Source organism: Anopheles nili, chromosome X, assembly GCF_943737925.1.
Source record: "Anopheles nili chromosome X, idAnoNiliSN_F5_01, whole genome shotgun sequence".
NCBI lineage: Eukaryota > Metazoa > Arthropoda > Insecta > Diptera > Culicidae > Anopheles > Anopheles nili.
Genome location: NC_071293.1, coordinates 11,326,718 through 11,351,339, shown reverse-complemented (window position 1 = coordinate 11,351,339; position 24,622 = coordinate 11,326,718). Strand labels below are relative to the sequence as shown.

The following is a 24,622-nucleotide window of genomic DNA, read 5'->3' as shown; positions in this document are numbered from 1 at the left end:
TTTACATTGTGACATAAATCGAGAGGATGAATTGAATTTCTTAGCGCAGTTTAGTGTCTTAGTCAATGGGTGGAGAGAGATGAATTACAGGAAAATGAACTGTTTGTTGACGTCTTTTGCATTTACGAAAATTTCTGCATAGTCCGGATATGGCAATTCTTTTGCCCTCCGTAATATAAAACTCACTCGTATAAAGGAATGAGCAAGGCTTATTGGAATCGTCGAGCAGTTTTCGAATATTCCTGGAAGTGAGGTTTGTAAAGGTTTTTTTATGGCCCCGTTTCCCTCTTGAGAAGCTGATACTTTGCTACTTTGATTTTTGCCAGAGAGTAAACCAGGTCATACGGTGTCACAGAAATGAAGGTAATAGCGTTAAAAGATACAAACTGCTAATACCTAGTGAGCAGTTAGTTGAAAAGTAGCGAAAAACTGGCTCAAATGTCGTTCAGTTTGCAAAGATGACACAAATTTGCATCTGGAAATTTATTTTTGTCAAATGCTTCGCCAGATAAAGGTGGATTAAGTTTCGTTTTTAAATACAATTGATAGTTTGTACCATTACATGCATTTACCAGGATAGTTCTGCTCTATGTCACTGCTCTTCACGCAGTAATACATCTGAATTAAAATTCTGACTACAAAATACCATGCGTCTCCATTAATAGTAGCTCGAACCATAACGCGTTCCAGAAAAGGCAATCTAAATTTAAATGTGTCTAAATCTAAAGCATAACATAAGAATTAGGTAATAGAATTATAGACTACGAAGCATATGAAAAGAAATAAAGCACCAGAAAAGAGTCTTAATCATAAAAATGAATGCTTGCATGTAGGTGAGTTTTTTAATAAACGAAAAATAAGTAAGTTGTGTTGTGAGAAAAATGCATACCAAGGCCTCAATTTCTGCTCCCTTGTGGGAAATGGAACATACCAAGGTAAGGGTCCTTTCAATGGGAGAATTTGCTCGATAAGAAACGATGATGAAATAATAGAATAACGATGAGAGAGGTTGTAACGTACGCGATGAATGTTGCACGAAGCGTTAAGTCGCTCGATTACATCCACTAAATTAGCACTTCGTAGCAGAACAATTTGTGTCTATTTGTCACACGGAGAGAATGACACGTCTGTACGTTTGTATCGCATGTCTACACGAAATAATCCCTGCAAACAGGTAGCAAACCAGCTAAATGATGTCCTTTTACACTTAGCTTCTAAATCAACGCAATTACAACAGACTTCTCAATCTAGACGCTCTAAGAGTCTCCTACTCCTTCTAAGAGCTGTAAGGACAATCCAGCCATTTGCCCAACAAGCACCTTGGCTTCAAGTACACACACGTCTGCATGCTTTCTTCCGGATTCGTCTGCCAAGTGGCTAGCCGGTTCGGAGTTCCGGCATCAGCTACCCGTGTTTCCTGCACGATCGACGTCGTAATGCTTCCCTGGTAGCTCCCGAAACTCGGCTATTGCCGCACCAGGATTTAACCGGCTCGTCAACCTGACGATTTCCTCTTGAAACCGGTTCCTGGGGTAACAGGTTCCGCTCACCATGGTTTAGTTTCTCTTGAATAGTATATATGTTTCTACGCATTCGGCTCAAACTTAACATATTAAGATGACAATTTTACACCAAGGATAGTACAACACAACATCACTGGTGCTAATGTCACTCTTCTCTTTTCACATTATTCTAGTAATTAAATGAATTAAATGAATTTAATGTGAATTAAATGAATTAACTAGTGGGTGAATTCACAATGATCGGTTCTGATTACTTGCAGCTTCCAAAAAACTTACTACCAACATTTCAATTACAGCTGCGCTTCAATAGGATGGTACATTTGTATACGAGCAGAGTTCAACAAATTATTCGATTATAGCTGGTTATTCCCTATTAAATTAAAAAAAATAACTTATAATGATAACATTCCGCAAAACATCACACACGAGTTTCGGAGTGGCATTTATGGCATTAAGCAACTGTAAGTAGCCGGGAGTGTCGCCGATAGACGCCCTCAAGATAGAGCAATTATGCCGGACAATAGCCAGTCAACAGCGTTTTCGAAATGCAATGTTAATCCCAAGCGTGTAAGTGGTCCGATAAAAGCTGCGAGCAGGATCGAGTGCCTTGGGCAGGTTGTGCATTTGATGCGACTTCAGATGTCCACGTTTGTTCGACGATATCGATTCTCGCACCGGCATGGCCACCAGTTACGACGCAGCTACGCAATGCTGGCACGGCCAGTACCGTCCACCAATTCTGAATCCAGCCGCCAACCTAGGACCAGTCCTGCTGAACGTCCTTGAACGAACGCCACACAAACCTGCCCAATTAAACGCGGACAACGGAACCATCCTGACGTGCATCGAACTCCGGCGTCGGTCGGTGCGATTCGCACAATTCCTCAACACCGCTGGCTTCCGGCAGGATGAGGTGGTGGCATTGATAGCCCGGAACTCGGACAACGTCGCTCCGGTTGCGTTTGGATGTTTCCTAGCCGGTGTGCCGCTTAACACGCTAGATCCGGCGTTCAGCGTGGCGGAAGTTGCTCACGTGTTGCGATTGACCCGCCCTAAGTTCGTCGTGGGTGATCTGGACGCCATCGCCGTTGTTCGGGAGGCAGCTGGCTTGGTTGAGCTCAGCTTTGACCGTCCGTTTGGTGTGTTATTGAGTGGTGACGATCCATTACCGGACGATTGTTTCCACGTCGGAGAGCTGCTGGAGTGTACCGGCGCGCAGGATGATCCGGCGAGGCTGAAAGAGGACGCCTTTGTTCCACTGTACCATGGGGATTCGGCCAAACTCACGGGCACCATCGTGTGCTCGTCCGGAACAACCGGTCTGCCCAAGGCAGTACGCCTTTCACATGCGCAATTAATCGCCGGGTACCAGCGCATTAGCCAGCTCGATCGAGATGAAACGATCTTGTGTTTCAGCACGCTTTACTGGATCTCTGGCGTGCAGATGCTGCTGACGGGAGTGTTGAATGGCATCCGGCGTGTGATTACGGCCAAACGGGGTACTCCCGAGCGGACGATTGATCTGTGCAACCGGTACGGGGTTACACTGTTGCTGGTGACTCCGGCTCTAGCGAGTGACATTGTTCGAGCGTTGGCTCCGACCGGCCAGTTACCATCGGTGCGGTTGTTTGCGATCGGCGGAAGTGCTGTACCGGTGGGCTTACGCACCGTCATCAATCAACGGGTCCTGGTGTCTGGCAAGGGCCGCTGTTTCGTAGGTTATGGCACCAGCGAGACCGGATCCATCTCATACGAGCTGATTCCACGTGGCGATTCCGTCGGATTCCTGCTACCGGGAGTAACGGCCAAGGTTAGAATGTGGGCTGGAGGTGAACGAACATCGACAATACTGACCATTTGCGCTTCCTTTGGCAGATTGTAGACGAGACAGGACAGTCCTTGGGACCAGGTGAATCAGGAGAGCTGCTTGTACGGCCGGTGTATCCGTTTCTCGGTTACCACAGCGATTCGTTGGCCACACACGCCGTCTTAGACGAAGATGGCTTTGTTCGCACCGGTGACATCGCGTACTTCGACGATGCTGGCTTTCTGTACCTGGTTGATCGTAAACGGGAAATTCTCAAGTACGACAACTATCAAATTGCGCCGGCTGAGCTGGAGAGTAGGATCGGCGAACTGACCGGCGTGCGGCAGGTTGTCGTCATCGGTTTGACCAATTCCGATCGCCCCTACAATGATCGTGCTACGGCGCTGATTGTCCGCATGGATAACGACGATGGACGGCCGGATCTGCTCACCGAACAGCGCGTGGTTGAGCATTGCGCCCGGACACCAGACGGACAAATTCGGCCGGTACACAAACACCTGCATGGAGGCGTTATCTTTGTCGAACAACTGCCCATGACCGTCAGCGGAAAGGTAATGCGTGGTGCCGCGAAACAACTAGCGACCGAACAAGTTAGCCTTAGGAACAGTAAAACGACTAGGACGGACATGGTTTGATTCCTTCTTACATAATGCAATAAGGTTTAACACTGATTTGCGATGAATCTAGCCGTCTGACCGGTTATTTAATTAATAAACATGCTCACTTTTTTCGTTTCGCGCAAAGCTAGTACACTTCGCAATCCGTTATAATACAATTTTCATATTACATGATTTTTACTTCTAATGATGGCCATTCACTCTCTTTTCACCACAACCGGAGCGAATCGTGATCATCTTAGTGCTGATATTGTTGTATTACATTTCACGACGTTTCTTTTTCATCAATGGGGCGCCGTGTTCGTGCTCTTTTTTGTTGTCTATGTCGTACAGAGCAGCCCGGACGAACCGCCCTACGGCTGCCTTGTGGAGACAAGGTCGCAAATTTTTATCTTGGATCATTTTGAATCGCTTCATGATATTCTGAACCTGAGTTAGATTATGCCTTATGTCCTACAATAAAATGAGAATCGGGTTTCAACAAACGGCAAACAAAACTTGTGCATATTCAGTTACAAGAGGAAGGACGAAAGTCTTACCGTCATCGCTTCCGGAGGCGATCCTTTGGATTTTTCGTGCATCCAGAACATCGAATTGACGGTGTACAGCGACAAAATATCGAGCTGTACTTGTTGCTTCAAAGAGAGGACTGGGTACAGGTCATACTGTTCGCCGACATGCTGGCAAAAATCCTCAATTCCTTGAAAGGTTTTCACGAAAGATTCGTTCTTATGAATGAATGCAAAATCATGCTGCAAGGAACCATATTTGGTAACATCTACGCCATTTGGAGTTAAATCTTCGCTCATGGTGAAATACTAGTCTTATCAGTTATTTTCTGTAGCACATATAATTCTGTACGTAGATATACCAAACGGTGTGGTGGAATGAAACGGTGTGTTTGGGTTTGCTATTTCAATGTCTAAAATGAAACTAGCTGAAATAATCAAAACATGAGAATTGGTGAATTAACTAATCGTATTTGCATATCAATCACACTCGTAGAAAATAGGTGGATTAACTCATGTTATTAAAATTCAAGATTAGTAACACATAACCATAGTAACCTGATAGTAACACATAACCATAGCAATGATGCGGTTTGTTTCAATGAAAATTGGACCCATGGATTGGTGACTTGTATAACCAAGCAGGTTAGCTCAAAGGTGTCTTGTTTACCTTTATTCAACTAGTAAATAAAATCATATGACTTACAGAAACAAAAAATTCAATAGTTAAATTGATTAAAGTAATAAAGTTTTTACGATTTTATTTTAACCAGACGAAATTTCGAAGATGACTATCAGTATTCAAAGGTGTTTAGAATGGATAAATCTCGGCATTTCATGATTGCTGGAACCCACATTGGTCTCTGAACTGTGTAAAAATCCGTCTTCCGATAATGAATAATCCATGATGAAAAGGGCAGTTCTTTGTAGTATAAACCGTACTCATAATTTATGGTTCAGCAAAGTGCTTTTTTACAAATCTAGTCTTGTGTCTTTGGGAAACTTTCCATAGCCTTCATGTATTTAAGCTCTGGTCTCACAGCATGGTTTGCAATCGGATTTGTTGTTGGTGGTGGGCGGCCTATGCAAAATATCAACCCCCCCTACCCAACAACTCCACACACTCCACAAACACGCCCCCTACCCCCTTCGACTTAAGTACATTTTTACCAAAATATCTGTTGAGGAAAAATTATATTAACGATGATATTTGTTCGACAGTATCTAACTCTACTATGTAAACAAGACACTTTTGAGCTAACCCATTTGTTTATACATGTCACTAACCATGGGTGACGTATACATGATAGCGCTCATATTTTCTGTGTACTGTTAAACAATGTGAAAGGGGTAGGGGGTAGGAGAAGGAGGGGTATATATGGAGCTTTTACCATTTAATTAAAAGAATTTAGCAAGATAACGATTCACATTTAATTCGATCAATGGTTTGATCCCGCAATACAAAGCGGCACTCAAAAGCACTCTTTGGCATAAAAGCAAGCTTTGGACTTCAGGTTTAGAAAAATGAGTTCCGATTGAGTAGAGTAGGTACTCATTGATACGATGCTATAATACATGATATAACACCACTGTAATATTCTAATAAATTTCCTTCTGTGATTTGTTCGTGGGTTTTGGTAAAATGAATAACTAATTATGTTTTTTATGGGTTTTATATTATCGGTATTATCGACTCGGTAATCTATCTGTTCGCAAACTTCCTGTGTAAGCTAGCGGAATGAAAAATGTTGGTAGCGAATTCACACTTTCTGGCTGCTGGCCACTTTTTTTAGAATTTGATAGCTAGAAAAAACAGTGTTTTTCCGTTACCTCTTTTATTTTGCACTTGACCCTTCACCCGATCGTCTGTTTACCCGTTTACTGATCGTCCTTAATTATCGGACCAACGACCTCCGACTCCATGCACCGTGGGCGACCCGAGCTCCATGGGCTTACCTACTCTAGCGCCATCTATTTTTTATTTCATTACTGCGGTATTAGCGATGACGGTAAGGCATTACTATCGAATCAGATAACTTATGTAGTTCTATACCATTGTTCGACCGTGGCAACACTATCGGAAGCGTTGTGTGTTTCAAATTGAAGTAGTCTTGCAGTGGTGAGAATTCTGCAGGCTCTATTTGCGCAACAGCTACTTTTCAATAGTTCATGTCCTAAACTTTTGGATTGAAATTCAAAAACGGTCATAAAGAATGTTTCCGAAAGGAACAGAATCAATAATGCTATTTCGATATAAAAGTAAATGATGTCCCGTGTTAGGAGTGGGGTGGCCGAGCGGGTCACGCGCAGGTATGGCCCAGCGGCTAGAGCTACCCTCAGGTCGTATCAATTTTAAAAAGGGGTTTTCTGCACGAGATGAATTGTCTGCAGAATCCAATGGATCCCTAATACCTTCCCGCTAGTTGTGGGGTTCCGAATTCAGCAGAGCTTTCGGATAGTTTTGAGTAGAGTACCCGTATGAGTGCCAGTCTTAGCCGAAAGGAGAGTTCCGTTCTTTCTTTGAGATAAAAAAAACAAGCCCTTTCTTATCGAGTTCTAGATCGACTTTGATTTATTCTTCTTAGGATTCCGCATTATATACTAATATTATATAATGGTAGAGGTTTTTACCGTACTGGAAATTAGTAGCCGTGATAGTAAATACAGTTGTACGGGTTATACCGCATTGGAGATTCGTATTCGTAGCCGTGATAGTAATGCGGATCCTACGTGTTGGTCGATGTATTTCTTTCGCAACGATATGATAACACGTGGTGTTTACGATTGCTTGTTTTGACTAGAAATCGTATTTTTATCCGTAATTGTATCCGTTGTGTTAACAACATCCCGTCTTGACATTTTTTTCTCCATCCCACGTAACAAATTTTCTTGGGCATCCTTAAAGCCTCGCTTGTTGGCATTTTGCCTTCAATTTGTCCTGAAATACATTATATTGTCAATAGACTCCCGCTGGAGGAGATGGATGTACATGTTAGGAAGAAAAAAAAAAACATTCACGGATCGTCATAGAATGCAAGAAGCATTCATTCACTCCGAGAAAGCTCCCTGATGCAGCTGCCCCACCCCAAGGATGGCTGCAGTTTCCATCAGCAGGTCCTTTCGTGTGGCCAAAGAGGGTATAAATCACCTACCTAATCAATCTACGGCCCACCGCCCGGTGACGGCATGTGCAGTACGCCCATTTTCCTCGAGTATATTGGATTGAGTTTGCTGTCCGCACCAGAAACGGTCCGGATCTTCCATCACGAGGACGCATCCGGTTGCTCCACCCTTTTGGCGTTACCACGGAAAAAGAGCCCAGCCCGATTGACACAATGTACGACCGATGGTGTGCTTTTGACAGCCGAGCGTCGGAAAGACTGCCATAAATATTCGAATTAAATTAATTTTATCCCCGTGAGGCGTAGTCTACCAGGTGCATTTGTTGCAGTTGCAAAGTGCAACTGACTGGTGCAATGAGCAACGGTCACAGTGTTTTTTTCTGCACTCCAGTAACATTAGCAACTTACCTCAAACAGGGTTGTTACATCAATTGAAAACATTAAACTAATGTTGGCCCACGTATCCTTTGATGCTCCGAAAGGTATTCGTTTATCAGATAGAACTTTCGTTGAGAATATCTGTGTACTATGTCTCACGTTCAAAACTTCTCTGTACTATGTCTCACGTTCAAACAAACTGTCGAAGCGAGCATTTAGAGCACTTGTATGTGCAAATCATACTATACTACTACTTTTTTATTACTGTTGCTATTATGAAAGTTACACCGGCTAATAGAAGCCATTTGATTTGACATTTTTTCATATGAGAGTTATGCAGGTTGCATTAGCTATCAAGGTGAAAAGTTTTGCTTTAGATGCGCAAAGTTATAGTAGCGAGCTAGTCAGTGAACGAAAAGCAAAGGGAAAGCGACATTCCCTATCTGGACGTAGGATGTCTTCAAGTGACCTCAAACTACTAGAGCTTCGGGCTCGTGTGGTAGCTTCTCTCAGCCAGCCAAGTGTGTCCTTTTAGAGACAGTTTTAGGACATCCACAAGATTTACCTCTTCGCAAGGAAAGGACGGAACAAAAAAAAACCTACCCTTTGCTAGTAGAGCGACGCGAATGGTAACTTGATCATATGTGCGAAAGCGTACTTCCACGTCGGGTGGAAAAGATGCAACTCAGTAAGATGCAACTTCGTAAGGAAAAGATGCGCGCCGGCAGCGGACGTGTCGGCAGCTGTCCTAGAGCCGAAAATCAAGTTGTACCAACCAAAAGTTCAGCCCAAGTCAATAGGAAATTTATTTCGACGAAATAGTTTTCCCGCTAGGATCACGCCCTGGATCCGGGTTCGGAAAAAGGATCCGCGAAGCGTCGCGCTCGCAAACGGACGCGTCAACTTTCTGCTTTCACAGACAGCTGATCCTGATGCCGTAAATCATTCGGCGTGGAGAATCTCCTTGGGGCTTTTCTTTTTCCACGAGGGCCCGGGAAATGGCGATACGAGACGCAGTTTCAATGGTGGGGGTTCAGGGATACGAAATCGATTGGCTATTATTATTCAAATGTGCTGGTTTATTATTTATGGAGCGATATCATTTCATTCTGTAGTTTTGGCAGATTGTTTGACGATTTTTCTCAAGAATCACACTGTCACTGTAGACACTGTTCTCAAGAATTTTTGGAATAAATCACCCAATAACATTGAATCTTTGAATCTAAATAATAAATCGAATGTTTTCGGAAACAAAGAAACAAACGAATTTAATACAGAACCAAGGATTGCTCACCCCTGATAAATTCGTCTGTAATAGGATGTGCGAATAAAAAGTTAACCGAAAGTTTAGGTTACAAAAAGCTCTGATTGGATGCCGTTGTTACTTACTTTTTTGCCGGTAGTGCAAGAAGCTATAGGCATAAATTTAACTCACAATCCCAATGATTGCTTTTCCTTACATGGGTTTTTAATACTATTAGCAAACTCTCAAAATCCTACTTGAATAAAGCAGTGGAACGAGAAGCTCACAAAAGCTAGCTCATTCCTTTCGATAAATTTTCCATTCGATGAGTGGAATTTCCCTAACATTTGCATCTCAATCAATGGAACGGGCATTAGATGGTGAAAAAAGGTTGATTTTTTTACAGCACCACGACCCATTTCGCATCTATTCCAGCATCTATAGCGGTCTTTCTGCTGTTCGGCGGATAGATGGGTGGGAAATTTAGCTGTATGGCTTTGTCAATTGTACTCCCGGAGTATGAGCATTAGCACGCCGTTATCTTAATTTGGGAGCTTAGAGTTCTCGCACCCCTGCCGATTGGGGCGTTTCGAGAACACGAGCAGTTGAATCAGCGCTACAGTGTGTACAGCAACAGATGAATTAAGGACTATGTTTGGAATAGACAAGAAGGAAAAGCGTGATGTTCTAGATGAAGTCTTCGATGGATAGTTTTGTGGAGTTCATGACATTGAAATGCCCTCTGTACTTCTGATAAGGTGATGAGTACTTATCGTTAGCTCGAGCAACAGTTGAACTATTTTCAAGCAGCTAGATGCATTCTTCATGCTTTTTTAAAATCGAACAATTCGCGAAGCAAGTACTAAACAGATGCCATCCTGTAAAATGGCAATAAAAAAAGTATTCTCAGAAAATGCTAATTTCTTCGTCACTAAGTTGTACCTTTTACTGCCAACGTCCCCATTTCGATAAGTCCCTTAGAGTTTGTCTCCTCCCAAACTCACGAATATCCCTTTCAACAACAGCACGAATATCCCTTTCCAAAGCATCACCAGCGTTTTGTATGCATATCAGATGGCGTGAAATTGACCGTTACATCTGTTCACACTACTGGTTCCTCGAAATTCGAACCCTCTCAACCCGTTACCGGACGATCCACATACCGCACAACAGCGTTTGATCTGCTGCAAAGCTCACCAGTGCTCCCCCTGGCTTTCATCTCTCGCGCGAATCCAAAGCTCCCGGTAGCTTACCCATCTCGAACAGGTGTCGAACAGGTCCTTCCGACAAACTGAACAAGCTCAAACGTCTGCCCAAGCAAAGGACACTACGCTGCCTGTGTATCAGCATATATATTGACTACTGATAAATATTTCAACCTTCCTTTCTCTGGTGAGCCCTTCATTTCGAGTGCCGTCTAAATGCGTCTTTTATTGCCGCCCGTGTGATGGCGACATGTTGGCAGGTTCAGAGCAGCCTGCACCTTCTGATGATAGAGGACGACGAGGTTTGGGACTCTTCCAGGTTGTGACGTCCGGGAACTGGGTTGAGGGTGGACTGCGGAACGGGAACAGCTCGGGTGGAAAGAATATATAAAATAAGATAAATAAAAATATATAATAAGATATAATATTCGCCAGAGGGCTACGAGTAAGATTGTCCATAGTTTAATTTATATGCTTCCAGAAGTGCTTTTACATCTAATAAATTACACTTAGTTTCCTGAGTTATTCACTTGTTCATTCCCCCGGTAGAGTCTACTTCGAGAGATTTCCACATGATAAAAAACTCTGCTAACTCCACGGATTACTTCACATCGTTTATATCTCAGTGTTATGTGCTTGTTATCTTAATCCTCGTAATGTTGTTTGGAAACGAGGCTGTATCTGTAGTCTCCAATGTTCTTCTCCAGCAGCGTTAGCGCCATGAGAATGGTTTCTCTAGTGCCATGGACTGTCGTAATGGTGCTCTTCATTCATAGACAAGTAAGCATTCCTGTATGCAAAGGGCAAGTGGCTATGGGCGACGGAACAAGCCCTCATAAACATTCAATGATAAAACAGATGACCAATGTACAAAACAATATAACCGTGAGAAGGTAGTCGCACCGGTAGATAGCGAAATAAGCAATTTTTTACGCACAGACGAAGGGAATCATTTTTATTCGACGAAAGCAATAAGCCAAACCGATAATGTTGAATTTACCATTTAAACTAGATAACCGAAATAATTTGGAGTATAAATAAAGTCAACCATAAGCGGACGGACAGTAACGGTCCGGCAGGCTAACCTAACTCATGTTGTTTCATTTCAAGAGTTTTAAGTAATCCCTTACCCAAGGTAAGGCTTCAAACACTCCAACGATCCAGTATGGGAAACCTCTCTCTAGATTTCCAAAGATCGCCTGGACGGTCATATCCATGACAGCACCACCGATTACGTATATTACAAGGCGATCGTGACCATAAGCTGCAACCTTTGGATATATTACATGGCACGGATATAAACAGTAAAATGCAACTATAGTGAAGTTCAATTTGTGGAAAAAATGGTAAAGTAAAAAAATGAGTAGCACAGTGCAACAATTTATCGACAAAAGTGAAATAATACTGAGTGAAAAAAAATTGAACACAAATGTGAAATGAACCTGTGGTATATTGGATGCGACCGGAGATGGAGAGCTACAGCCATGGATCGAGTTACCTGGATAACGTTTGTTGACCAGGCCACGTCAGTATGACGTGCTCAATTGTGAGCGAGCCAGAAAAGTAGAAAAGGGGAAAAAAAATATAAGAACAGACGCTACGAATAGCATGCTAGATGTGTTATAGGAGACATAATGCAAAAACAAAGACACATTAAAAGTGCATACGCTACAAAAGACATGTTAGCGGTGACCAAAGGGTAACACAATGCGCAAAGTGCCGAACAAGAAAAAAATGTGGAAAAGTGCTTGCTCGACGAAGTGACAATTTTTCTAAAACTATATCAAAATGGCCCAAGTGAGTGAAAACACCTTTTTGCCGCAGACCAGCCAAAGCAGACCAGCGATGGAGGAAAAGTGAAGCGAGTAAAGTGAAGGATATCCAGCTTGGGAGCGCTGGGTAGCGAGAACCTGTGGCCCAACAAAAGAAGAGATAGATAAGTTAATTAAGCGCAAGCTGGAAGAAGTAGTGAAACAGACAAGAGGAATATTTGTGGAGAAGTTCGAACCTCTGATAGAGGCAATTAAAAAATACAAAAGGCACAACATATCGAAAGTTGTGGCTTACCTTCGAAAGTCATGGGAGGTGCTGTGATAATAAACGTGCGGTTCATATTGTGTATTGAAAATAAACTAGTTTTTACATCACAATACCGAAGAATATGATCTTTGAATCCATGAAATTTCATGTCAAATTTAACAGTAGAGCAAACATGCAGGAAAACAGTACATCTTTTGTAACTACTACTCAATTTTCAATGTCCTTGAATCCACTAAAGCTCTCTTCTACTCCAATCAAGTAATAGGAGATTGTACTTGTTTAGAGTGAGTCCTTCTGCCGAAAAGATGAAAATCCATCCCAATTCTCCAGCACAATCTCGAACCAAACGTTCGACATGAAAAGGTAATTCCTTTCCTTTTCCCCCTTAGTTAATCAAGACTCCTTTTCAGATGCAATCTTTATGATTTTAAAAAAAAAAGGCACTTAAGAAACCCAGTTTTTATCCCCTGATTCAAAGAATCTCGTTTTCACGAGCCCACCAGAACAGAAAGATCACGCTCACTGCTGCTGAGTGGGAGTTTTTCGACGTCGGAATTTATTATCAAAAAAGACTAGCGATAACTGGAGAACAGGAGTCAAGGTGGCTGCTACAGTTGGTACCAGCTCGCGAGTGATCTCGTTTGTCACTCAAGGAATATCTCGAATAATGTTCCTTCTCGCTTTTACGCTTCTGCCATGCCTTTATTGTTAGCTCCCTTTGGCGTTATTTGTCCATATTGTCGATCGCTCCCGCAAGTGATAATCCGCATTTTATCTCTTTTGCAACTGTTCCTTTTATATTGCACGGACTATGTAGTGGCGACATCGATGTACATGGCCAAAAGTAGTGTGATAATAATCAGGCGTATGTTGTTTATACGCAATGATAATACATTTCGAACAAAAACATATATGTTTGAGCTGTAACTCAATGTTTCCCATTGCAATGAGTATGTTTATTTGATGAAACTGTCGGAAATAAAAGCGATGTATACCAACGGTTTCGACTCGGCACGCATTGTCTCATAGTGCAGCGATGATCTATTGGACCAATCGCGTTGCTTGCTCAGAACAGAGCATGTTGCTGCCTTTCAGCTACGCTGGTACCAGGCTAACATGCTGTATATTTTCGAGGAGGTATAAATTTGATCGTAACGAAGATAGGGTTGTCTCGCTCCCACATCGACTCTCACACACACTGATAAGCCGATCATACAACTTATTTCCCTCCTTGTTCGAAAACTTTAATTGGGTCATATGGCGTTTAAGCCAATCGTATTTTTGTGACAAAACATTCTCTGCTATTGGCCAAATCTTTAAAATACGTATGAAATTACTGATTCAATCGCAGAACCGATGATGACTAGCTAGCCTCTTTTTGTCACGCGACCCTGTTACATCACGTTTCGTCCTGTTTCTCGTAAGCGCCGCAACAGGTTTTTAAATTATTTTTCAAATTTAATTGCATACAATACTGTATTCATATACAACATGATATATCCGATTACATTCGGCGCGACGTAGTTTAACGGAACATTAAGGAACATTTTTATGAATACTGGTGTAATTCAAACATTTATGTGTCTATTTGTCTGCCTTTAGATTTTGTTTTGTTTTCAATCTAGTCCCTCAATTTGTAGCTAAACCTTTGAAGGTTTACTATTTCGCTTTATTCATCTTTCTCTGTCGCTCTTGAAATAGATTGTAAAATTGGCTGTACCTCGCTCTTATCTAGTTATCTAACTTCTTTTTTTTACCACAATGCCATTCAAAGAAAGGATTTTATATTAAAACCTCTCATCTCTCGTTGTTTCCTACAACTGCCATTTCTCTTCATATTCTTCGTTTCGTATGATCATCCCGTTCTTGCAAAATCTTTCTGCCTAATCTGTGGCCTCGTTCGTGTCATGGAATAAGGAAACCCTATTGTTTATGCTTGGTATCCTCCCTTTCGAAACACCTTTTGGATTCTTTATAGTTTTTCTTCGATCCGTCATTTAAATTCCTCTACATAGTAATAAGGAAAAGTAACACGTTGTTCCATCCTTTACATGCATGACGTCGAACGCATGAATGTTTAGGGTTTGAAAATCATGCATCTGACCCAATTCTCCTTTCTCCATAACCCAATCTCATTGAGCGAATTTCAAACAATCCGTTCCTCTACTGCATCTTTGATTTTAAAAGAGATGAAATTTCTCTTAATCTTTTTATGCTTTCTTTCTATTTCATGGCTGCTTCCTTTCTAAACATAATTCCGCCATGTTCGCAATCATTACTTTCTGTAATCTAAATTAAAAAAAAGGAAATCTTACTTAAGTGCATATCGTTGTTATTATTAATATGTTGAAGAATACTTTCCTGTATTTTGGGCTCATATGGGAGCTCTTGTTTTGTGTTTGCTTCGTGAGCACAACTCCATTACTCAAAATTATGTGAAAGAAGATTCATCCTCACCTAAATTCAGCCGAATCGAACTTTCTTTCTATAAACGAGTCATTTTTTGGGTCGCCCTTTGTTTCCCACTGGCGTAAATGAATTATCGTCGCTCTATGAATAATAAGAAGAATTTGTACAATGTTTCAATCAAATTGGGAGCCATTTCTACTTTATCATAATTTTTCTGTATTTGCTGAAAGAGGTAACCATTCAATCACCGCTTAAAGAATTCAGATTTCGTCATTCTTTGTATTGAGTAATAAAATTTGAGTTCATTTCGATAACATTTCCACGTCTGAGTGAATATTTTGAGTTGTACCTTTACGTACCAAAGATGTACCATTACAACTTTTTGCAGAAACTTTAACTTTAAAACATATTGTACAGAGAGTTTTAAGAAGCGCGTATGAAATATTTAGATCAAATCAGATGCAATTTGTATTTTGAACGATTTGTAATTACTGTAAGAAAGACTATATGGGAAAACCCTCCTCTTTTCAATCCCACAGGTGGCAGAAAGGTTAGGCTAGGAAAGGTTGTTACAAAAAGATTTTAAAAACACGTTTAGGCAAATCGGTTATCATTTATTAATCATTAATCAATCGGGTATGTATAGCCATTAATACGGAAACATATTGTTTCATAATACGGAAAAGGGGTTGTATGAAAGCCTACATCTTACCCATTGGGAGAATTTAGATTTGTTAGACGGTGATTGTATGGGAGCTCCCCTTTTTACTTCGCGGGGGTGATTGAAGCTTTGAATACTTTTGCAGAATGTAGAAAGATGCATGTGTGCCAGAATTCAGCCTAATTTCAGGCAAATCGGTCATCATCTTTATTTTGAAGCGAATAATATTCACTTTTTTCATGAGTTTGTACGGAAGCACGCCTTTGCTCTCTGTCCAGTGAACTGAAACTTCGCCACTTTTAGTTTTTAGTAATGTTTGTTCTTTTAGTTTTTTAGATTGTCTATGCATCACATTTCTGCAAAAAATGGGCATCATTTATATTTTTAACGGGCTAATTGCGATAAGCACGCACGCAACATTAAGGTCAATTCAAATTTTCATAAAAAAATTACATTATAGAAAGGGGGAATATATTGTGGACTCCCTCTCATTTCCAACCCTGCAGCAAGGCTTGGCTTTTTTACAAAGAGGTTAGAAAAACATATTCAGGCAAACCAGTCATCATTTGCATTGCAAAGAAGCTTTTCTGCTAAATTTCAGTCAACTCGATCGACATTTGTATTTTTATTTAAGTACTTACCGACACTTTTCGAAGGGTGGTTGAAGCTTTGAATACTTTTGCAGAATGTAAAAAGAAGCCTGTGTGCCAAACTTCAGCCTGATCGGACATCGTCTATCATTGTAGGCGAATAATATTTACTCTTTTGAGGAGGTTTTTCGGGAGCCCCCGAAATATTGCATAAAATACTCAACCCGAATACTCAATATAAAGGGAGAAAAATACTTTCTGCGAATCGAAAAATTTATATTCCAGGCATTGATGCTTATAAAATGGCTGAATGATTAAATGATACAGCTCTTGCGCGTCAGCACTGTACAATTATGTTTACTAGGTTTGGTACAAGAGTGCATATACCAAGAGTGCGTGTAGTTCAAATATTTGATTTATTTTCATTCAAAAGTAGACACTTTTATGTTTCTATTGATACATAATTTACTCATTTTGTACTAAAAACTGCTGCTAAATCATTCAGTTGAAGTATAGGTACTAAGCCGCTAAAATTTTGGCAAGCTTTGTTTTTGGTTATGGAGTTTTATAGCTTCTAGGATGTTAATGCTACAAGTATGTGATTTTGGAATTTTCTTAGTGAACTTAGTTATCAGATTTAGAATTGATGACAAAACAATGGGACCTATGATCGCCCTTGCTATTAATGGGTATGCTAAGAAAATCCTTTACATTTTTCTTCGTGTTTGCAAAAATAATATGGTCTCTTGTGATGTTGAATTTAAAGGTTTACTGCATTGTTTGTCATAATCTGTTTTTCGGTTTCAAGATGGAATATTTATATAATGTTACTCAAATCTCTATTTTGAACACTTTGTGCTGCCATCCGGTACTTCACGCATCTGAATAATTGACACGAAAAGCAGTAGTTTAACTTACCACGATTTTATTATAAAAAACTAGCTATAATACCTGATTTCAATCGCGACTACGTAGTTAAAGGGAACATTAAGGATCAGTTTTACGAATGCTGGTGTAATTCAAACATTGATGTGCATATTCATCGTTTTTTTCATTTTTTTGAATTCAACTTATTTGCTCAATTTCTAGCTGCATCTTTGCAAGTTTTCTATTTCGTTTAATTCATTGTTCTCTTTTCCTCTTGAAATACCTCATACAATTGACTATACTATGCTTTTTCAAACTATTCTGAACTCTTTATTCAACAAATCTACCCTTTGCATCATCTAAGCTATCAAGGAAAGAATTTTGTATCATTTCCTTTCTTCTCTTGTTGTATCACTACTGCTATTTCTATACATATCCTTTGTTTCGTATGATCCACCCGTTCTTGATAAAAGTTTTCTGCCTAATCTTTCACATCATGGCCTCTTTTGCTTCATCCTATTGTTTAGGCTTTGTATTTTCCACATCCTCCCTTTCAAAACATCCTTTGGAACCTTTATCATTTTTCTTTTAACCATCATATAAATCTCTCTACATAGCAAGTAGGAATATTAACACGTTGTTCCATCTTAAGCATGCATGACGTTCAAAACCATTCTGTCTTTCTTTTGCTTATTCTTATTCCGTCACTTATGCTGAATGGAAACAATTTTCCTTTTCCTTTATTTTCACCGGTACTGCTGTTTGTTTTCAAAACACCATTCCATTGGAAATGATTGATTTGTATAAAATAAATTTAAATTATTTACACCGACTCTATTTTGAACGCAACTCAACACAATTATAAATGGAATCTTACTGAATAATGGTATAGCATTTTTCATATCTATATGTTGAAGAATATTTTTCACATTTACATTGTGACATAAATCGAGAGAGGATGAGTTGAATTTCTTAGTGCAGTTTAGTGTCTTAGTCAATGGGTGGAGAGAGTTGAATTACAGGAAAACGAACTGTTTGTTGACGTCTTTTGCATTTACGAAAATTTCTGCATAGTCCGGATATGGCAATTCTTTTGCCATCCGTAATATAAAACTCACTCGTTTAAAGGAATGAGCAAGGCTTATTGGAATCGTCGAGTGGTTTTCGAAAATTACTGGAAGTGAGGTTTGTAAAGGCTTTTTTATGCCCCCTTTTTCCTCTTGGGGAAGCTGATACTTTGCTACTTTGATTTTTGCCAGAGGGTAAACCAGGCCATACGGTGTCACAGAAATGAAGGTAATAGCGTTAAAAGATACAAACTGCTAATACCTAGGGAGCAGTTAGTTGAAAAGTAGCGAGAAAATGGCTCAAATGACGTTCAGTTTGCAATGATGACACAAATTTGCATCTGGAAATTTATTTTTGTCAAATGCTTCGCCAGATAAAGGTGGATTAAGTTTCGTTTTTAAATACAATTGATAGTTTGTACCATTACATGCATTTGCCAGGATGGCTCTGCTCTATGTCACTGCTCTTCACGCAGTAGTACATCTGAATTAAAATTCTGACTACAAAGTACCATACGTCTCCATTAATAGTAGCTCGAACCATAACGCGTTTCAGGAAAGGTAATCTAAATTTAAATGTGTCTAAATCTACAGCATAACATAAGAATTTGGTAATAGAATTATAGACTACGAAGCATATGAAAAGAAATAAAGCACCAGAAAAGAGTCTTAATCATAAAAATGAATGCTTGCATGTAGGTGAGTTTTTTTAATAAATGAAAAATAAGTAAGATGTGTTGTGAGAAAAATGCATACCAAGGCCTCGATTTCTGCTCCCTTGTAGGAAATGAAACAAACCAAGGTAAGGGTCCTTCCAATGGGAGAATTTGCTCGGTAAGAAACGATGATGAAATAATAGAATAACGATGAGAGAGGTTGTAACGTACGCGATGAATGTTGCACGAAGCGTTAAGACGCTCGATTACATCCACTAAATTAGCACTTCGTACCAGAACAATTTGTGTCTATTTGTCACACGGAGAGAATGACTCGTATATACGTTTCCATCGCATGCCTTCACGAAATAATCCATGCAAAACAGGTAATACATGCTACATCTAATGCACTTTTACGCTCAACTCATCCCTAATAAACGCAATTACCCTAAATACGCTCCCTAAATCAACGCAATTACAACAGTCTTCTCAATCTATACGTTCTAAGAGCCTCCTACTCCTTCAAGGAGCCGTAAAGACAATCCAACCATTTGCCTAGTAAGCATTTTGGCATTAATTACACGCACGTCTACTTACTTTTGTCTGGGTTCGTCTGTCGGGTGGCCAGCCGGTTCGGAGTGCTAGGATCCGCCGACGTCGTAAACCGTCCCTGGTTACTGCCGGAACTAGACTGTTGCCGCACCAGGTTCTTATTATACCTGCTCGGTGCGGCACCCTCAGGTTGACCCTCGCTAGCCCTTCGCCAGGCGCCTTCTTCACCACCCGTCTTGCAGTGGAAGCTCTTTAGCAGTGGCTGCGTCACGACCATTTGTGACAGGCTCTGTAGGAGATAAAAGCTGCTGAGCAAATCTAAAAAATCAATCCCCTTTGTTTAATATAACCTCGAACCAATACGTCCTCCGTGAAATGATAATTCCTTTCCTTTCCTCCCTTAGTCAATCACGCACACTGCTGCTAAGCGGGAGCTTTTCGACGTCAAATTTAATTATCAAAAAAGACAAGCGATAACTGGAGAACAGGAGTCAAGGTGGCTGCTACAGTTGGTACCAGCTCGCGAGTGATCTCGTTTGTCACTCAAGGAATATCTCGAATAATGTTCCTTCTCGCTTTTACGCTTCTGCCATGCCTTTATTGTTAGCTCCCTTTGGCGATATTTGTCCATATTGTCGATCGCTCCCGCAAGTGATAATCCGCATTTTATCTCTTTTGCAACTGTTCCTTTTATATTGCACGGACTATGTAGTGGCGACATCGATGTACGTGGCCAAAAGTAGTGTGATAATAATCAGACGTATGTTGTTTATACGCAATGATAATACATTTCGAACAAAAACATATTTGTTTGAGCTGTAACTCAATGTTTCCCATTGCAATGAGTATGTTTATTTGATGAAACTGTCGGAAATAAAAGCGATGTATACCAACGGTTTCGACTCGGCACGCATTGTCTCATAGTGCAGCGATGATCTATTGGACCAATCGCGTTGCTCGCTCAGAACAGAGCATGTTGCTGCCTTTCAGCTACGCTGGTACCAGGCTAACATGCTGTATATTTTCGAGGAGGTATAAATTTGATCGTAACGAAGATAGGGTTGTCTCGCTCCCACATCGACTCTCACACACACTGATAAGCCGATCATACAACTTATTTCCCCTCCTTGTTCGAAAACTTTAATTGGGTCATATGGCATTTAAGCCAATCGTATTTTTGTGACAAAACATTCACTGCTATTGGCCAAATCTTTAAAATACGTATGAAATTACTGATTCAATCGCAGAACCGATGATGACTAGCTAGCCTCTTTTTGTCACGCGACCCTGTTACATAACGTTTCGTCCTGTTTCTCGTAAGCGCCGCAAAAGGTTTTTAAATTATTTTTCAAATTTAATTGCATACAATACTGTATTCATATACAACATGATATATCCGATTACATTCGGCGCGACGTAGTTTAACGGAACATTAAGGAACATTTTTACGAATACTGGTGTAATTCAAACTTTAATGTGTCTATTTGTCTGCCTTTTGATTTTGTTTTGTTTTCAATCTAGTCCCTCAATTTGTAGCTAAATCTTTGAAGGTTTACTATTTCGCTTTATTCATCTTTCTCTGTCGCTCTTGAAATAGATTGTAAAATTGGCTGTACCTCGCTCTTATCTAGTTATCTAACTTCTTTTTTTTACCACAATGCCATTCAAAGAAAGGATTTTATATTAAAACCTCTCATCTCTCGTTGTTTCCTACAACTGCCATTTCTCTTCATATTCTTCGTTTCGTATGATCATCCCGTTCTTGCAAAATCTTTCTGCCTAATCTGTGGCCTCGTTCGTGTCATGGAATAAGGAAACCCTATTGTTTATGCTTGGTATCCTCCCTTTCGAAACACCTTTTGGATTCTTTATAGTTTTTCTTCGATCCGTCATTTAAATTCCTCTACATAGTAATAAGGAAAAGTAACACGTTGTTCCATCCTTTACATGCATGACGTCGAACGCATGAATGTTTAGGGTTTGAAAATCATGCATCTGACCCAATTCTCCTTTCTCCATAACCCAATCTCATTGAGCGAATTTCAAACAATCTGTTCCTCTACTGCATCTTTGATTTTAAAAGAGATGAAATTTCTCTTAATCTTTTTATGCTTTCTTTCTATTTCATGGCTGCTTCCTTTCTAAACATAATTCCGCCATATTCGCAATCATTACTTTCTGTAATTTAAATTTAAATTTTTTACACAAATAACATTTCCAACGCAACTCAACACAATGGTTAAAAAAGGAAATCCTACTTAAGTGCATATCGTTGTTATTATTAATATGTTGAAGAATGCTTTCCTGTATTTTGGGCTCATATGGAAGCTCTTGTTTTGTGTTTGCTTCGTGAGCACAACTCCATTACTTAAAATTTTGTGTAAGAAGATTCATCCTCACCTAAATTCAGCCGAATCGAACTTTCTTTCTATAAACGAGTCATTTTTTGGGTCGCCCTTTGTTTCCCACTGGCGTAAATGAATTATCGTCGCTCTATGAATAATAAGAAGAATTTGTACAATGTTTCAATCAAATTGGGAGCCATTTCTACTTTATCATAATTTTTCTGTATTTTTCTGTATTCAATCACCACTTAAAGAATTCAGATTTCGTCATTCTTTGTATTTAGTAATAAAATTTGAGTTCATTTCGATAACATTTCCACGTCTGAGTGAATATTTTGAGTTGTACCTTTACGTACCAAAGATGTACCATTACAACTTTTTTCAGAAACTTTAACTTTAAAACATATTGTACAGAGAGTTTTAAGAAGCGCGTATGAAATATTTAGATCAAATCAGATGCCATTTGTATTTTGAACAATTTGTAATTACTGTAAGAAAGACTATATGGAAAAACCCTCCTCTTTTCAATCCCACAGGTGGCAGAAAGGTTAGGCTTTGTTACAAAAAGATTTTAAAAACACGTTTAGGCAAATCGGTTATCATTTCAAATTTGTGTAGCCATTAATACGGAAACATATTGTTTCATAATACGGAAAAGGGGTTGTATGAAAGCCTACTTTTTAACCATTGGAAGAATTTAGATTTGTTAGACGGTGATTGTATGGGAACTCCCCTTTTTACTTCGCGGGGGTGATTGAAGCTTTGAATACTTTTGCAGAATGTAGAAAGATGCATGTGTACCAGAATTCAGCCTAATTTCAGGCAAATCGGTCATCATCTTTATTTTGAAGCGAATAATATGCACTTTTTTGATGAGTTTGTACGGAAGCACGCCTTTGCTCTCTGTCCAGTGAACTGAAACTTCGCCACTTTTAGTTTTTAGTAATGTTTGTTCTTTTAGTTTTTTAGATTGTCTATGCATCACATTTCTGCAAAAAATGGGCATCATTTATATTTTTAACGGGCTAATTGCGATAAGCACGCACGCAATATTCAGGTCAATTCAAATTTTCAAAAAAAAAATTACATTATCGAAAGGGGGAATATATTGTGAACTCCCTCTCATTTCTAACCCGGCAACAGGGCTTGGCTTTTTTACAAAGAGATTAGAAAAACATATTCAGGTAAACCAGTCATCATTTGCATTGTAAAGAAGCTTTTTTGCTAAATTTCAGTCAACTCGATCGACATTTGTATTTTTATTTAAGTACTTACCGACACTTTTCGAAGGGTGGTTGAAGCTTTGAATACTTTTGTAGAATGTAAAAGGAAGCATGTGTGCCAAACTTCAGCCTGATCGGACATCGTCTATCATTGTAGGCGAATAATATTTACTCTTTTGAGGAGGTTTTTCGGGAGCCCCCGAAATATTGCATAAAATACTCAACCCGAATACTCAATATAAAGGGAGAAAAATACTTTCTGCGAATCGAAAAATTTATATTCCAGGCATTGATGCTTATAAAATGGCTGAATGATTAAATGATACAGCTCTTGCGCGTCAGCACTGTACAATTATGTTTACTAGGTTTGGTACAAGAGTGCATATACCAAGAGTACGTGTAGTTCAAATATTTGATTTATTTTCATTCAAAAGTAGACACTTTTATGTTTCTATTGATACATAATTTACTCATTTTGTACTAAAAACTGCTGCTAAATCATTCAGTTGAAGTATAGGTACTAAGCCGCTAAAATTTTGGCAAGCTTTGTTTTTGGTTATGGAGTTTTATAGCTTCGAGGATGTTAATGCTACAAGTATGTGATTTTGGAATTTTCTTAGTGAACTTAGTTATCAGATTTAGAATTGATGACAAAACAATGGGACCTATGATCGCCCTTGCTATTAATGGGTATGCTAAGAAAATCCTTTACATTTTTCTTCGTGTTTGCAAAAATAATATGGTCTCTTGTGATGTTGAATTTAAAGGTTTACTGCATTGTTTGACATAATCTGTTTTTCGGTTTCAAGATGGAATATTTATATAATGTTACTCAAATCTCTATTTTGAACACTTTGTGCTGCCATCCGGTACTTCACGCATCTGAATAATTGACACGAAAAGCAGTAGTTTAACTAACCACTATTTTATTATAAAAAACTAGCTATAATACCTGATTTCAATCGCGACTACGTAGTTAAAGGGAACATTAAGGATCAGTTTTACGAATGCTGGTGTAATTCAAACATTGATGTGCATATTCATCGTTTTTTTTCATTTTTTTGAATTCAACTTATTTGCTCAATTTCTAGCTGCATCTTTGCAAGTTTTCTATTTCGTTTAATTCATTGTTCTCTTTTCCTCTTGAAATACCTCATACAATTGACTATACTATGCTTTTTCAAACTATTCTGAACTCTTTATTCAACAAATCTACCCTTTGCATCATCTAAGCTATCAAGGAAAGAATTTTGTATCATTTCCTTTCTTCTCTTGTTGTATCACTACTGCTATTTCTATACATATCCTTTGTTTCGTATGATCCACCCGTTCTTGATAAAAGTTTTCTGCCTAATCTTTCACATCATGGCCTCTTTTGCTTCATCCTATTGTTTAGGCTTAGTATTTTCCACATCCTCCCTTTCGAATCACTCTTTGGAACCTTTATCATTTTGCTTCTAACCATCATATAAATCTCTCTTCATAGCAAGTAGGAATATTAACACGTTGTTCCATCTTAAGCATGCATGACGTTCAAAACCATTCTGTCTTTCTTTTGCTTATTCTTATTCCGTCACTTATGCTGAATGGAAACAATTTTCCTTTTCCTTTATTTTCACCGGTACTGCTGTTTGTTTTCAAAACACCATTCCATTGGAAATGATTGATTTGTATAAAATAAATTTAAATTATTTACACCGACTCTATTTTGAACGCAACTCAACACAATTATAAATGGAATCTTACTGAATAATGGTATAGCATTTTTCATATCTATATGTTGAAGA

The 24,622-nt window shown here is 39.4% G+C and overlaps 2 protein-coding genes across 3 annotated transcripts; one reads left to right on the top strand and one right to left on the bottom strand.

Moving 5' to 3' along the window:
* Positions 1-2,202: 2,202 nt before the first annotated feature.
* LOC128728971 (probable 4-coumarate--CoA ligase 1) lies at positions 2,203-3,986 on the top strand. The gene is made up of 2 exons (XM_053822622.1): positions 2,203-3,333; positions 3,399-3,986. Exons 1-2 carry the CDS (start codon positions 2,203-2,205, stop codon positions 3,984-3,986), a joined length of 1,719 nt encoding a protein of 572 aa, XP_053678597.1.
* A 46-nt stretch (positions 3,987-4,032) lies between these two features.
* LOC128729087 (uncharacterized) lies at positions 4,033-5,047 on the bottom strand. 2 transcript variants are annotated; one of them, XM_053822739.1, is made up of 3 exons: positions 5,036-5,047; positions 4,508-4,905; positions 4,033-4,421 (listed from the first exon to the last, which is right to left on the bottom strand). In XM_053822739.1, exons 2-3 carry the CDS (start codon positions 4,775-4,777, stop codon positions 4,227-4,229), a joined length of 465 nt encoding a protein of 154 aa, XP_053678714.1. In that variant the 5' UTR covers positions 4,778-4,905; positions 5,036-5,047; the 3' UTR covers positions 4,033-4,226. The 2 variants fall into 2 exon arrangements, with proteins under 2 accessions (XP_053678714.1, XP_053678713.1); XM_053822738.1 differs by lacking the exon at positions 5,036-5,047 and having other exon boundaries at positions 4,508-5,030.
* Between the last annotated feature and the right edge of the window lie 19,575 nt (positions 5,048-24,622).